A 16,025-nucleotide genomic window follows, 5' to 3' on the forward strand; every position below is an offset into this window, starting at 1 on the left:
AGGCACGTAAAACATAAATTAAAGGAAAACAGTATTTAAAACAATCCGTTTAAGAAATAATCAAGGTCATTAGGGCAAAATTCTGGAGAACGGAGCTGTCTCTGTCAGGGGGCCCCCTGAAAGGCTGGGGCCCTGGGCCACAGCCCACTTTGCCCATGCATTAAAACGTCTCTGCATGTCTAGAGGACACGATTAACGCCTCTGTTGTCTTGCTGGAACATATAATATACAGGATACATGGACATTTCTCCAGCAGTTACATTTTATAATCGGTTGTCAATTGTATCGTAATTCCTTTAGATAGCGTTTACTACCTCTAACCAGGCGTTGAGGTGATCTACGACGAGCAGACGCTCCTCTGGAACCGAAAGCTAGGAATTAAGTCCGTGCTTATAGTTGGTCACAAAAGAATAGCCAGAAAATTAAAATACCCCCAGTCTGAACCAAACCTGTAATGACAGTAAGTGAGCAAAGCAAGTAATCCCAGCCCTTCCTAGAAAACATCCCTTCAGCTTTACAACCATCGACTCGCTCATCCACCCACCAATCCACGGTCCTGTCACCTTCCCATCATTCATCTGTCCTTTCATTATTTCAACATTCCATTAACTTTCCATCCATCTGTCCATCCTTTCGCCTTCCATCGATCCATCCATATACCCTTTCTGCCTTTGTTCTTTTCACTCTTTCCCCTTACATATTCTTTTAGCATTTCTTTATTTCTTTATTTCATTTTCTTTTCAAGTTTCTATGATTCTTTTTTTCTCACATGATTTTTTCTTTCTTACCTTCCCTTTCCCTGAATGCTGTTAGCGGCTCTCTATCCTCATTATTTCTTCTGTCTCCTACACTAAACTTGGTTCACTTAGCAGCCCTTAACCTCCACCTTTCAGCACGTGACCTACCATTATCTGAGATCATTTTATGAGCTTCTGTTTGCAGCCCTCCAGGCTGAAGATACCACTCACTATAAAATGAATCAACTTTTAGTTGGATGCAGATTACCAGGCCATCAGGTGCCATGACTACTCCTGTTGGAGCTGCCAAAGTGGTGGTGGTACGGGGGGGGGGGCGACACAACCCCACTGGTTAGTTATTGGAGTTAGTCTTGTGCTTTCAAGGAAAAGATTTATGCATGTACTCCAGGTTGTTTGTGGTAGATTTAATGAATACCAGCTGGGAAACTAACCGACTAAAAGATAATGTGAATGTGACTGATATGCTAAAAAATGATCAGGAGCATAAAATTGAGATAACAACAAATCAAGTATGCAAATTAATTCAGAAGCAGAAAGATGGTGCTCCTGGTCCTAATGGCATTCCGTTTGCACTCTATAAGGAAAACCTGGATAAATGGGCGAATTATCTCACAAAATTATTTAAAGAAATTGTAAAGACATCAATAATTCCTGAAACATGGAGGGGCTCTTTAACATCGCCAATATATAACAAGCATTTACAATGCAATGGTCTCGGCATTGTTAAAGTTAGAGCTATTGGCATTGCTCATGACATTAGTTTTTGTTTTTAAAACATTTAAAGAAACGGCATTGTTATTTACAATGTCAATAGCTTAATCACTCAAATGCGATACATATTGCATTTGCACCCACAGAGCCACACACACAAAGCCAGCAAGTGCAGCGCAAGCGCAGCCTTCGCTAGCCGAGACCTAAAAAGCTCCTCGGCGGATTCATTGGGTTGAAATATAGGAACGGCTTCCGAGTGCAAATTGCTTTCTGCAGTACGTGCTCGGAATTGTTTTTAGGCTTGCTGCTGCAGTGTGGGCAGTCTAAAGAACACATGCAGAGTTTTACCACAATGTTCTGATTCTAGCATACTACATACAGTGTGCATGCTTAAATTATCAAACTGCTGCTGTAACTGTGCATGCGACAGTTCCATTTTGGTGGTGCATACCAAATCTTGTATTGCGGTGCATACCGGGGCAACAGCATGCCTGCATACTACATGCCCACTTGAGATCTTGGAGTGTTGTTAAGTGGTGCGTGCTCGCATTCCTAGACTCCTGCTGCCTGCTTCGCTGTACGTGCTGACGTTTTCCGATGCGTGCAGCAATAGCATCTCTCCTAAAATATCCAGTGGGTCTGCTAACACTTCTAGACTGTTGTTCCAGTGCCTGCAAGGATTTACAACTCTCTGCAAAAGTCTGACTACCAGTCCTACACAGCGGCTAGACTATGTCTGTTAAAGCTTCCAGGTAGTCATCGGTGCAACGTTCTGGCCCTTGTTATTTATGCGTCTGCCTAGCGACCAATTGCGTGTTTGCTCGCCCTTGCAAGCTGTGGCTACAAACATGACTACTCTAACACGTGCATATTGAGTCGCCGCCTCAGTTTATAATTTTCAGTCAATTCGTACTGTCTCATTTCAGACTGCTGCTGTGTTAACACGGGTGGCACAGTGTGCCCCTTGGCATTCGTATTTGGCGCAAACTCGACTTGAGTGCTCTCTTTACAGGAGCAGCAGTTACATCACACAAGATTAGAATTTTTTTAAAGGCAGGTTAAAAGATCTGCCCAAGACCACAGGGTGTGGAACCGACGCCAAGACTCGGAAACGGTTCCACAGTTGCAAAGTCCGCAGCTCCGCCACATGTTTCCAATTGCAGTTGGCATGCACAGCTGGCAGTGTCCGATTGCTGGCAGACATGCCGGCACTCACCCCCTTACTGATCGTGCATGAATCTTGAGGCTTCTACACAGTTCTACATATGATCATTGCACATATGTGCACCTTTTCAGTTCTTCGAAACCCTAGTTTCTTTGGCATAAGCCCTGGTACCTTCCGTCCACCTCTGCCCTCACATGTGTCCCTGGACTGACTGTCTCTGAATTCCCTCACTCCCAGACTTCACACGTTGCTCTTCTGTTTCACGTTGCAATGTTGAAAGTCGCGGCTTCCTGCGGCGGCTCCGGGGCTGCATATGGAAAGCACCTGATTGATTTTTACGGGCGTGTTTTGTTTGGCCCCTCACCTCGCCCGCCGCAGCCCCCACCCCAAAGACACAAGAGAGGGGCGGAAGTGCCCAGGAATACACATCCCTGCGCCGCTGAGCACTTCAATGTTTGAGGAGTAAATACAGCATCCCCAGGTAGCGGTAGATATGCCGGGGCTATCTGTTAGCACAGAGTAATAACGTGTCCATTGACTGCGGGGTTCCGGACTCAAGTGTTCAAACAATAAACCGATTACACTTCCGGTTACATTCTACCGTGGGCGCACATAGTGCAGGGACAGCCATTGTCTGTATAACAAGCAAAAACCCAGTCTGCTCATTAATTTGTAAAAGAAAAAGACGATCCGAAAGTAGTGTTGGCTGGCCCAATTTGTACTGAAGAACGACTTGGTATAAAATATTCGTCTGCGTTTCGCTTACTGTGGTGTTTTCCTTGCTCTCTCAACTTTAGTTTCAGGCACTAATGCCCCGCGCGACGTTAATAAACATTGACAGCGTCACTGTGGGCCCCTTTCCATCTCCGTGACACGGAGTTGGCCATTACGCAGTGACTCTCTGAGCCGCTTTAACGACACAAGGCGTCTCCGATTGCTAATTCCCAGGCCAAAGGTTCAGAAGGGCGCCCGCTGGCAGGAAGGTCGCCAGTTCAGGGCTCACTGCTTTCCTCCAGAGTAGACCAGAATGAAAGTAGTGTTCACAAAACGGTCATGCGAGTCACATCACAGAATTAAAAATAAATGTAAGTCAACTTGTTAATTGGAGTAAAAATAAGCGGTAAGAGTCTATGTGGATCTTAAACCAGGTAAAACATTAAAACTCTTCGGTTCCCATGACACATTCCAAGATGAAATGAAGGTGAAAGGATGCCAGGTTAGCGCACGCGTGGACTTATAACATTCACATTTTTAAACTGAAAGCAAGAGACTGTATAAACACACTAACACAACCACAAAGCATACTTTCAAAACATTTTATTTATAAACAATATGCTGATTTTTTTATTTTATTTTAAACACAGTGGGAGAGGACAAGCACACCACTGCCTTTCTCTGAGGCAGAGCAGAAAGGCCTCGGAGAAAGGCAGCGGCATTTTCGGATTCGGGGGCGTGTTTGTCTTTTCTCTCCTCCAGCCATTGGCTGGAGGAGAGAATGAGACTTCTTGCAAAAAACACGCCCCCCGATCCGAAAAGGACGGGGCCTAATCGGAATGACTGACCTCTTCTCCAATGGCTGGCCAGCATTCAAGAGGCCAGCCAATGGAGAACAGGGGAGAAGAGGGGCGGGTTCAAGCCCCTCTTCTCCAAGTCATTAAATCTCGCGAGCGAGACTGCGCAAGCGCAGCCTTCGCTAGCCGAGACCTAAAAAGGGGGATTGGGCAAATCCTGGCAATTATTGATTAATTACTTTACAAGATACAGATGCCAAATTATTTGCAGGATTTATGCAAGGATTAGGCACCACAACATATATATTAGTACTGTCAGTATTAATGGATAAATGCATAGCAAACAAACAACCACTGTATTTGTGTTTTGTGGACTTTAAGTCAGCATTCGATTGTGTACATAGACAACTACTGTCGCAAAAGTTGAAGGATCAAGGTATCCCATTGACCCTGTTACCATCAATCCAACTCCTCTATTCAAACACCTGGGTCAGAGTTCGGATGGGAGATGGTTATTGTTTATCAAAGGAAATTCCAACTTCCACTGGTTTAAAGCAAGGGTGTGTATTGGCACCCTTGCTTTTTAGGACTCGCCGAGGCAGCGCACATGCGCTGCCCTAGGAGATGACCTTTTGAAATTGGTCTGCTCCTTTTCAAGCACACTCGTGCTTGTGCTGGCATCCACTTTGCGGGAGCGTGGAGCGGCGCGCGTGCTAATTGAAAACATATGGCTCTCGCGCCATCACTGCTCGCTCCCGCAAGGCGGATGCCAGTACAAGCACGAGTGTGCTTGAAAAGGAGCAGATCGATTCCCATTTCTCTATCTTCCTTCATCTTGATCCCTTCACTTTATTTGTGTACGGCAGGCTGTTGGTTTCCATCCGCATTCTGTAAACAGTGGAGTTTGGAGGCCAGACTCCGAGCTCATGCTTAGCATGCAACTTTTACGCATCCCTTATGTTCTTTTTCGCTCTCTAAATACATTCTCACCAGATGGTAATGGCCATAAACTAGCACCAGAATCTCTAGTGAGGAATCTTTTTTTTTTTGTTGCAGAATTTCGTATGCAATGTCGCCAAATGATTCCACGCACAAGTACGCATGTGTGTACACGCTCCACGTCTGGGTAGCTTTATAAGCGGGGAAGGGGGGCGGCGGCCTCGCTGCAATAAAAGCTCCCGTGTTAATTTTACCCTGCAGTGAATATGCTCCGGCTGGGAGGTGTAAATGGTATTTTCCTTGCCTTTCCCTAAAAGCGTGAACTGCAGTTGTAAAATGACCAACATGCGGCAGAGGAATACGTTGTGCACTCCTATATGAACTACCACCGTTCGATGCATGCTTCGAAATGTATGTCTACGAGACTTTCTTGAATATATAGGTCCGATTCTTCCAGTTTTATTTTCAATTCCTATTCTGTTTGTTTGTTTTATTTAGTTTGGTGATGCATTCACATCAGTGTGACACATATCTAATTTAAAGAAAATGTGTAGGACCGACCAAGAAATATTTTTCTGTGAGTAAGTTCAGCTTACTCTTGATCTATCTTGGAACTTCTAGGAGTAAGTTACACCTATTCAAGGAACAATGCTTTCTGTCGCTAACAAAATGTTTTTCATTTTTACAACTCTACCATATTTTCACTAAGCCACAATCTTACCACCCAAAATAGTTGTCACTATGACTTTGGTTACCTTCCTTGTATGCATCCAAAACCTTATTGTTGAAGTACACATCGTGCAGTTGCTTTCATAATACCCAATTTGTGAGTATTAATACCCCCCCCCAGAATATTGTGGAATGGTTTAGGAAATTATGCTGCACAAAAATGGAAATTTTGCATCACACTGTGGCGTTTTTTACAGAATTGTTTTGGCACCATATTTTAGTGACATTTAATAGTTAGGAGTTAGGAGCTAATAAAAAGAGATTATGCAGGGAAAAAACATGGTCTATGCTAATGTTCGTCTTCTGGAAACTCTTCAGAAAATATTGATACCGGCCTGGCTTCCTTGCTCTCCCCACTCACTGAAGCAACTTGAGTACAAGCATTGACATAGCCAATAGGTCTCGCCTTTGGGACCTTATAAGTGTTTAGCCATGCAACAGTTAATGTTGTTGCACCAAGGATATTGTACTGCGTAACTAAACACTTATAAGGTCCCAAAGGCGAGACCTATTGGCTATGCCAATGCTTGTTAACCTGTTCTTATCAGACCTAACAGAAGCATTGGATGAAGTGAATGCCTATCATCCAAAATTAGCTAGTACACACATATCAAATCTGTTATATGCAGACAACGTCATCCTAATAAGCCAAACAAAGGTCGGGCTGCAACGTCTGATAAATAGGATAGCAAGGTATTCACAAGATAATGGAATGGTTATAAACGAAACCAAAACAAAAATTATGGAGGTTAACAAAAAACGAAGGTCAAAATATATAATCATAAATGGTTTCTCAATAATTCGCAATTAGAACAAGTAAGAACTTATAAATATTTGGGAGTGCTATTTGATGATAAATGATCTTTTCAACCACACAAGGCTGAAATGCAACGGAGAGCAAACACCCATCTAACTGCATTTAGAACCTTGCAGAAGTCATTAGGAGGACTGAGTTATCCACCGCTTTTAAAAGTAATATCGGCAAAACGTTTGCCATCAATAACATATGGAAGCGAAGCACTATGTGGTAAAGATTCTGTAACCATCAATAATGTTGCGAAAAAAAGTTTCACTTCTCTTTTTTATCTTCCACACAATGCATCACCTGCACAGATAAGACTGGAATTTGGATTAATTAACCAACTGATAGCACGAAAAGGTCAATTTATAAAAGTATGGAAAAGTATAAAAATGGATAACGCAAATCAAATGTCCAAACTATTATGGCAGGAAATAAATGGAAACCAAAAGTCACAGTTTTGGAGGTACTTACATGCTGCATTAGATGAATAACCAGCGAAATCTATCTGGGATATGTCAATAACTATAGATTTGTTTAAGAAAACTATGAATAAAGTGACAAAACATCTATCACTGCTTCTGGATAAGGATTCTTTTGCAAAAAGAAAGCATGCATGTCCATTAATGAATGGATATACAAAGGTGAAATCCCAATCAAATCTTGAAACTCCATGGACTTTGAAGCATAAGCAACTTTTTATAAAAGCTTGTTTTGGTGCTTTCTCCGGCTTATGTCATGTAATGCCTTGGCTTCAAACCGTGGACCTGAGGCTGTGTCGCTAATGTAAATCAGAGGATGAGAATATTATTCATTTGCTGTGCATATGTCCGAAACTTAAAACTGAAAGAAAATCTATACTTAAGCGGCATTTTAATTTTCGTGGTATATGGATTTGTAGACCGGCACTGATAAGATGTCTACACTCAGACGTATAATACTGAACTCAGCTTTTGTAAAGTTTTTATTACTACTAAGAACAGAGTTAGATCAGTAAAATCAAAATAGGATATATATAAAATGTAATCTGTATTATGCAATTGGTATTATGAAGTTGAACATATTAGATAATTTAAATGATTGGCTTATTTATTCATGTTTTCATTATTTTTTAGAATTGGATTTTATTACAACAGAAATGATTGGTACAATATTGTAAGATTTAAAATAATCACACAATAAAGAATTGAAATGAAATAAAAATGAATAGGAGTTAGATGTGATCATTAATGGGGGCTATATCAGCCCATGCAGAAGGTAAATGGGAGGTATAGTCAGACTAAAGATTATGTATTGTTGGGTTGCATGGATATGGTTTCAAAGGACGAGCAGTTGTGATCTATGATAGGAGGTGTGGGCTAATTGTAGAAGTAAATTAAAAGAGAATAAGGTAGTTCGGGATGCAATTTAGAGTAGGCTATGAACTGGGAGGGGAGGCATGCAGAGAATTGAAAGTAAGGAGAGGATCATTTGAAAGAAAAAAGGAGAGAAAACAGTTAAGAGATTTAACTTAACGTCGGGTTTTCATGCAGGGTTTTAGGAATATAGTGGCATGCCTTTTTAAAATTGTATGTAGCAGTGACATACTGAACCCTCTGCTCCATCATCTGGACTAGGGGTAGGGACTCCTATAGGGGCCCACAAGGCAGAGGTTATGTCCAGAACAACTAGAGGTAAACCAAATGGCACTTGCCAAGACTTTACAGACAGCACCATCTCAGTTTGCACATTGTATATAGTAAAATTGCTGCTTCCTGGGGGTTGAAGTCCACAAGCCTATGATGCATACTAGTTGCCTGCCTGTGTAGGACTTCAACCCTCCAAGGGCCTTCCATAGCTCGTTATGTTGGCGGGTTATGGAGGGTGAAGTGCAGCTACATGTGTTGTCTTTCACCTTCTGAAAGAGATGTGCATGAAACCGTGCCACCTTTCAAAACCAGATTGAGCTGGCACAGTCATAGAGGGCGCAGCAGGTCCTTCTCACTGGTCTTTTGTAGTTCTACAACCCAACTGTGTAGCAGAATTCTGACTCGACAAACACATTAGGAAGATACAATTTATAAATGCATTATAGGCATGATTTAATTAACAAACAATGCTATATGAGTCTGTACCTTCACACATGACTATGAATTTGCACAAAACATTATGTTTTTTGTTCCCTAGACTTTACACTTCAGAAAAAATACAGAGCAAGCACTTTTAAAATCTGTGGCGCAAACAGGAGCCAGATAAAGGTCACACTGCCAATCTGTAACCTGAGCGCAACTTTCAGGCCTTGTTCTTTGATCTTATAATTTATTTTCAGTATATATGTTATTGCCTCTAATCAGGTGTGGGCCGAGCCACCTTCAGAAATAGTACTGTGTGCTATGTCAGGAAAGTCCAGTGAAATTAACATGTAAATGGAGTGCTTCACTCTCTTTATATGTATTTTTATTCAATCGATAACAACTTTTCATGTTGTTTCTTGGAGTGCTTGATAACAATGTTGAGACTGTCCCCCACCTGGTTTGGCCAAGTTATTTTTTAGAACATGATCTCGTTTTCTGACAGGTGTGTAGCGATACGTATTGTATACTTGGCCAGTTACTTTTAGCGAACACATTTCAGTATTTTCTTTATAAGTTTGATTGTGCATTTTCACCAATAAGGACCAATTACATTTTATTTTAAGTTAAAGGGTGTCAAGCAATATGAAACTCTAGAGGGACCCATTTTATTGTCTTTAATTGAATGCAAGATTGAGTTAACATCTGCAAAGTTCTAAACATTTTTGTGCCTCATTTTTTTCTCAGGTGAAACCCGTCAAATCTCCCGGGGAAGGGCGGTCATTGTAAGTAGACCCAGCTTTTTTGTATTATTTCCTGATTGGCCCTTGGGAAATGCCAGGATAACACGTAACTTCTTTGCCATATTTGCTGAAAATTAAGCTGTAAAATACCCTAATTAAAAAGAACATTCTCTGTGTGAGAAGTCGCTGTCTTTTCTTACACACATTCGGGCGCGCTCGCTCGTTCAGAGCCATTCACATGGTGGCTATGAGTGTTGGGGGTATTATTTTCTGCCTACTGTGGCATGCATGCAGTTCTCGCTCCCTATACAGCTATTCTATGTATAGTTGTGTCAATAAAGTTATGCACTCTTTTGTACCTGCTGTGTTTGCATGCCTCCATTACTCCTGACTGGCCATTCATCTTCTAATTACAAAAGTATACAACCCTCTTAATAATCCTACTGTACCTCTGACCTGAGTGGCAGAGATCAGAGTTGTGTCTTTTGGGTGTCAAAGCTCAGGCTTGGCATTTAGATAGAGTTCAAGACTGCCCATTTCAGGACTGGACCTTAAGAAGGGATATTGAATGGTAGGCCTCTGGCTGGCCATTCAATTGCAGACCTCGGACCAGATGTGGAATGGCAGACCTAAGGATGGGAGTTGACTTGCAGACCTCAGGATGGGTGTTGACTGGCAGATCTCAGGATGGGCGTTGAATGGCATATCTCAGACTGGTTGTGGAATTGCAAACCTCAGAACTAGACATTCAATGACGAATTGGAAGGTGGTTGCTGAAGGGCAGGTTGCGGAAGGGAGACATGAGGCTGGGAGTCGAATGGTAAGAACTCAGAGCCTGGGGTTGAAAAGCAGATCTCAGGGTGGGCATTGAATTGCAGATTTGGGGATGGGCAATAAATGGTAGATTTGAGGCGAGGCTTTGATAAATATACGTCATGGCTGGGCAATAAATTGTGGCCATCGGAGTAGGCGTTGAAAAGCAGACTTCAGGGCAGGACGTTTATTGACGGACATTAAATGACAAACCTCAGACTGGTCACTGAATGGTATACCTTGCGCTGAGCATTGAAGGCAGACCTCAGGCTTGCAATTAAATGGTACACCTCACACTAGGCATTGAATAACACACCTTGGGGGTGGGCATTACATTACAGATCTCAGGCTCAATGTTGAATTACAAGCTTTGAGCTGTGCATTCAATGGAAAACCTCAGACTGGGTGTTGAATTACAGCCTCTAGGCTGGCTAGCTCTTTAATTACAAACGTCACAGCTGAGAATGTGGGTTACAGAACTCAATGCCGTGTGTTGAATGACAGATTTAATGGCCTGATGTTGAGTGTCCGGGCACAGCCTAGTCCTTGTATGGCAGACTTTGGTGCTGGGCATTTAATGGCAGACCTCAGATTTCAGGGCAGGAAACTGAGTGGTAGAGCTCAAAGTATGGCCATTAAGTGAAATGTCACATGTCTGGCTGTAGCCTCTGGGCTTAGTAACTGAGTGCCGGAGCACATAATTGGACTGTTGAGTGAAAGGGTGTTGCCCTGATTCTTGAGTGTTAGAGCTCAGGGCTGACTTTTGGTTAGCACAGTTGATGACTGAGTCTTTCAGAGGCAGCGCTTAGGGCTGGACCACTTCATGGCAGAGCTTAGGGCAGTCCAGCCCTAAGCTCTTCTATTATAAATGCTCTTATTACAAAAGCTCAGTTTGGATTGTTCAGTAACATTCAATGGCAGAGCTCAGGCCTGTATGTTGGGATCTGAGCTTAGGGCTGGAGATTTGATGGTAGACGTCAGATCTAGCTGTTGAGGGGCAGAGGTAAACGTTGCACTTTTGACTGGCAGAGTTCAGAAATGGATGTCAGGGCTGGACTTTGAACAGCATTGCTAAAGAGTGAATACTCCAGCCAGCTCATGTTCGATATGAAAGAGCCCAGAGTCTGACACTGAATTGCAGAAGTCAGTGTTGAGGATTCAGTAGGACAGCTTTGGACTGGATGCTAATATAACAACTCCTGACTGTGCCGTTAGGTTTTATATTTCAGGTCTGGACTTTTTCCTGTTATATCTTAGAGCTAGAGAGTGGCAGAATATAGGACTGAGCTAGGTTTGTCAAATCAAAGAACTGGGCTGTTAAATATCAATGAGCACAGAAGGATGGCTGTTTGCAAGGGAGAGGATAATTTCAGTGCTCGGTGACTGAGCTCTAAATTGGTCAGCTGTGCTAAAGACTTTGCTTATAGTTGGATGGCATAGCTGAACACTTAAATGGGAGAGATCAAGGGTGGGGTGGTATTGCGGGACTCAGGGCTGGATCCTTGGGGGCATGTGTGTGTGTGTGTGATCAGTGCTGGACCATGGATGGCAGAATTCAAGGATGGCATTCGATGGCAGATCTTTGTTAGGAGCTGCAGATAAGAAAGTATCATGGCTGGGGGCGCAGTGAAAGAGCACAAGGCTGGGTCCATTGAGGCATAATTTCAGTGCTGTGTCATTGGCTGTCAAAACTCAGCCTTCCGACTTGAGAAGCAAAGCTTAGAGACCAGTTCTTGAAATGGCAGAGCTTAAGGTTGGGAGACAGGCTTCTGCAGGGGACACATGGTTGGCTTTGCGAAGGGCTGGACTTTGGAGACAATAATCATAGAAGTGTAGTTCACTCTATAACCCATTATATGACATTGTCCCCCTTTGTACTTGCAGACGCAGCCATGCCCAAGAAGGGGAAGAAGTCGGGGAAGCTGGCTCAGATGAGCGAGGAAGAGCGGCTACTCTATATGCAGCAGAAGCTGCTGGCTGAAGAGGAACAGAGCAAAAAGAAGGAGGATATGCTCATGCAGTTCCTCAAGGTAGGTGGGATGGAATATACCAAGCCTCGGTTTAACTAGGGCTTTTGGAATTGTGCAGCAGCTGTATTTTATGGTTTAAATCCCTCTTATTCATTTAACCAATAATACATCCACTCACCAACAACTAACAGACGGAGAGATACTTTTGGGGAGGGGACAAAATGGGGATGGGGAAGGTAGAGAAGTCTTTTGGGGGGAGGGTAGATAAACTTGAAGCAGTTAAACCAAGGGGAGGGAGGGAGCTCCGCCTCAAATGTGTCGACTTCCTCTCAGTTGTCGAGTTGCGGATGTAGATTGCCCTGGGCACAGGGTTCAAGTCTACCATCCTGTATTGTGGTGGTCGTTCCTGTCCTCATCTTGTAAGAGTCGAAGGATATGGAGATATTTCAGGCAAGAAAGTTCATGGAAATTGCAACAGCGGAAACTAATGCAAGGACTCCACATTTTGTCAAATGGCTGCAGTTTGTGTTCTATATACGCTGCGAGTTTCTCCATTCCTACAATGTCCCACAATTTGTGTATCCAGTCAGGAATGCATTTGGTGCCCCATCTGGACATAATAAGTTGTTTGTTTGCGCAGTATAGTCACAATTGCTTTCCCTTTATGGGAGTGCAGTGGGTATGTTAATGCATTGGTAACTATAGATGGACGTAGCTTGAGAATATTTGTGTTGAAGATCTTGTTGACTCCCCTTATCAGTGCTTCCCAATATCTTTTAAGTTTAGGACAGCGCCCTAGGAGGTGGGTCAGTGTTCCCATTTGACTGCAGTTACACCAGCAGAGGTCGGAACTGCTTACTTTCTATTTCGCAACCTGTGCAACTGCATAATACAAATAATGTGTTACTTTAAGTATTGCTACTTTTCCTGCTGCACTGAATGAGGATATACACACTCTATGAAGCATGTCCGTCTATTCTTTAGAAGTGAAGGAACGATCCAACTCCTCCTCCAACCTCATTTGGGATGGAGATTTACTGGTGCCGGGAGTTCGATTTAGGAATGCGTATAAGTTGGAAAACAAGAACTTATTGCTACTTCTAGTGAACAGCCATTTTTCATATTTTGTAAATGGTCTGCTAGCAGAGGGGCGGGTCGAGGATGGGTGACCCACAGCTGCGATCCGTGCAGGTAACAGCAGTGGGGCCAGGTGGGGGGATTTTAATGGACGATGACGAGGGAAAATGTATTATTTATTTAATTTTCCCTCGGCTTCTTCACTTGAAATCCCCTCCCACCCGGCCCCACTGCCTCACCACTGTTACCTGTTCAATGGTGGTGTATCTCCAGAGTTCCCAAGGTGGAATACCATAACTCTTCTGTATTTGGGGGAAGTCCATAAGGCCTGTGTAGTGGAAGAGGTCATCAATCCTTTTACAATTAGATCCTAGCCATATGGGGAACGCTTTAGTTGTCATGGCGGGAGGGAATGCTGGATTACCAATAACTGAGGTGAGGGGGAAATGCAAGTTGATAGACCCTTCAAGAGAATGACTCTGTCCCATGCTCCCATCGTGGCCTTTGTAATAGGAGAGACCTAGAGCCCGGGGGTATCGGGTTTTTCGAGGACCCCTAGGACTTTCCAGATATGAATGCCAGCAACGCCCTGGTCTATGAAACATCAGTGTTTTTCTTTGAGTGGTGACCTATTCCATTCTGCCATTTGGCAAAGTTGAGCTACCATATAGTAGTGGGTGAGGTGTGCAATGCTTAGACCCCCTGTTGGTAGGTAAGCCCTCTTCCGAGCTGTGCAGGGCTTCTTGCCCTCCCCAAACATAGTACTCTCTCATTTGTCTAAGCTTTCCTAGTAAGGTGTGGAGGTGGTTGCTGTGGGAGGGTCTGCATGACATAAGAGTATCTGGGGAAAAGGGATATTTTCACTGCCGCCCAGCAGAGTCTACTTCCCTTCCATGTCTGTAGGTCTGAGCGGGCTGTGTCCTAGAGGTCATTGTAGTTACAAGCTGCTGTCCTTCTGGGTGGGACAGACCTCAAGTCTCTGATATGGCACCCAGTGGCTCACTCATGGAAAGGGAAAGTGGTGCTCCAAGAGGAGCAGATCGTGCTGTGGACCAAAGAGCTTTGGCACTTCGATTTTTTGATATTTGCTTTAAAGCCAGAAATTCTGCTGTACTCCTCTAAGGCATGCAGCAGAGGTGGCAGAGATGTGAAGGGCTGCATGATCACAATAGTTACGTCATCCACATAGACCGCTATTTTATATTCCTGGTGGCCTATTGTGATGCCTGTGTTCTGCACATTTGCTGGTTTCCTTTCCGCTAGTGGTTCCATATAAAGGGAGAATAGGAGTGGGGAGACGGGACATCCCTGGTGTGGACCCCTGGCTATGGTGAATACCTGTGAGGTTAGCCCTTTGACTCTCATTCGCGCCATTGGCCTAGTGTAGCTGCACCCACTCACAAAATCAGGTACCAAAACACATCTTGGTGAGTGCCTTCCATAGGAAACGCCAGTGCACTTGATCAAATGCGTTGATCGATATGAGGAGTGCCGGGACTCAAAAGCGGGTCACTTTATCTATGAGGTACATCAGACGTTTAGTGCTGTCACTACAGCCTGTCTCCAGTATAAAGCCGGCTTGGTCCGGATCTATGAGACCCTGCATATATGGGTTGAGGCGTGCACCTAATATTTCTGTGAAGGATTCAGCATCAATGGTGAGCAAGGATATGGGGCGGTAAGATAGGCATTTCATGGGATCTTTCCAGGGTTTAGGGATTACTGTAATCTCTATCTCTCTCTTAGTGTAAGTAAGAGCACCTATATCCCAAATGAATTATAAAGGTGGGTGAGGATGGAGGCCAGATGGGTGCTAAAGGTTTTATAGAAGCTCAAGGTGAACCCATCCAACCCTGATGTCTACCCAGGTTGTAAGCGAGAAATGGCTGCAAGGACTTCGTCTGTCTAAATGTCCGCTTCCAGAGATAGTACCTCTGGCAGGCTTGTAGTATATGCAGATGAGAGGCAGGTGTCAGACTCTGCGATGTCCATTACTTCGATAGTGTATACGTTGGCGTAGAAGTGATCGAATGCTTGTGCAATCTCTTCTTCATTGTGTGTGCTACACCCTGTTTGTGTGTAAATCTCCTGAATTATGCTCTTGTGTGCTTGGTCCCTTCGTTTGTTATAGGTCTCCCCACTTTATTACCTACATCGTAATATTTCTACCTCTTGCAGAGGAGGGCATATTTGGCCTTGTCCACCTCCAGAGCTTTAAACTGTTTCCTAGCTAGTGTCTGTTGGCTGTGCACCTAATGTTCACCACATTGTTTATGTGCCTCTTCCATTACTTTCACTTGTTCCTCTAGTGTATCACGTGTATCATTTCTATTCTTGTTAAGTCTAGAAGAGATGGCTATTAGAATGCCTCTAACAACAACCTTCAAAGTGTCTCACAGCAGGGAGATAGAGGTGTCTTGGGTATCATTCATCTGAAGAAAATGGTGGATCACCACTTTGACCTCCCTAAGTGTAGGTTCAGATGTTAAGTGTTTATCATTGAGGCGCCACATCTTGTGACGAGTGGCCGTCTCGGGCATGTGGAATGAGAGCGTGATGCATGAGTGCTCTGAGAGTGCAGCTACGCTCATCTCTGTTTGTGCATTGGACGTTAGGATGCAGGGGGATATCAGAAAGTAATCTATCCAGGCATAGGTCTGGTGAGATGAGAGAAGAGAGTGTAATCTTTAGTGGTGGGGTGCTGGGTCCGCCAGGCATCAATCAGTCCCACCTCACCCAGCCACCACAACCCCTCCACA

General features: G+C 43.7%; 1 protein-coding gene across 1 annotated transcript in view; it reads left to right on the forward strand.

Annotated features, from left to right (window-relative positions):
• The window catches only part of DRC2 (dynein regulatory complex subunit 2), a 128,457-nt gene that overhangs the window by 5,093 nt on the left and 107,339 nt on the right, over positions 1–16,025 (forward strand). The window contains exons 2-3 of the mRNA XM_085600402.1: positions 9,411–9,448; positions 12,104–12,249. Coding sequence (XP_085456528.1) covers positions 12,112–12,249 — 138 coding nt within the window. The 5' untranslated portion in view covers positions 9,411–9,448; positions 12,104–12,111. The remainder of the gene's footprint in view (positions 1–9,410; positions 9,449–12,103; positions 12,250–16,025) is intronic.

The sequence above is a fragment of the Triturus cristatus genome, chromosome 4_2 (assembly GCF_964204655.1).
Source record: "Triturus cristatus chromosome 4_2, aTriCri1.1, whole genome shotgun sequence".
Classification (NCBI taxonomy): Eukaryota; Metazoa; Chordata; class Amphibia; order Caudata; family Salamandridae; genus Triturus; species Triturus cristatus.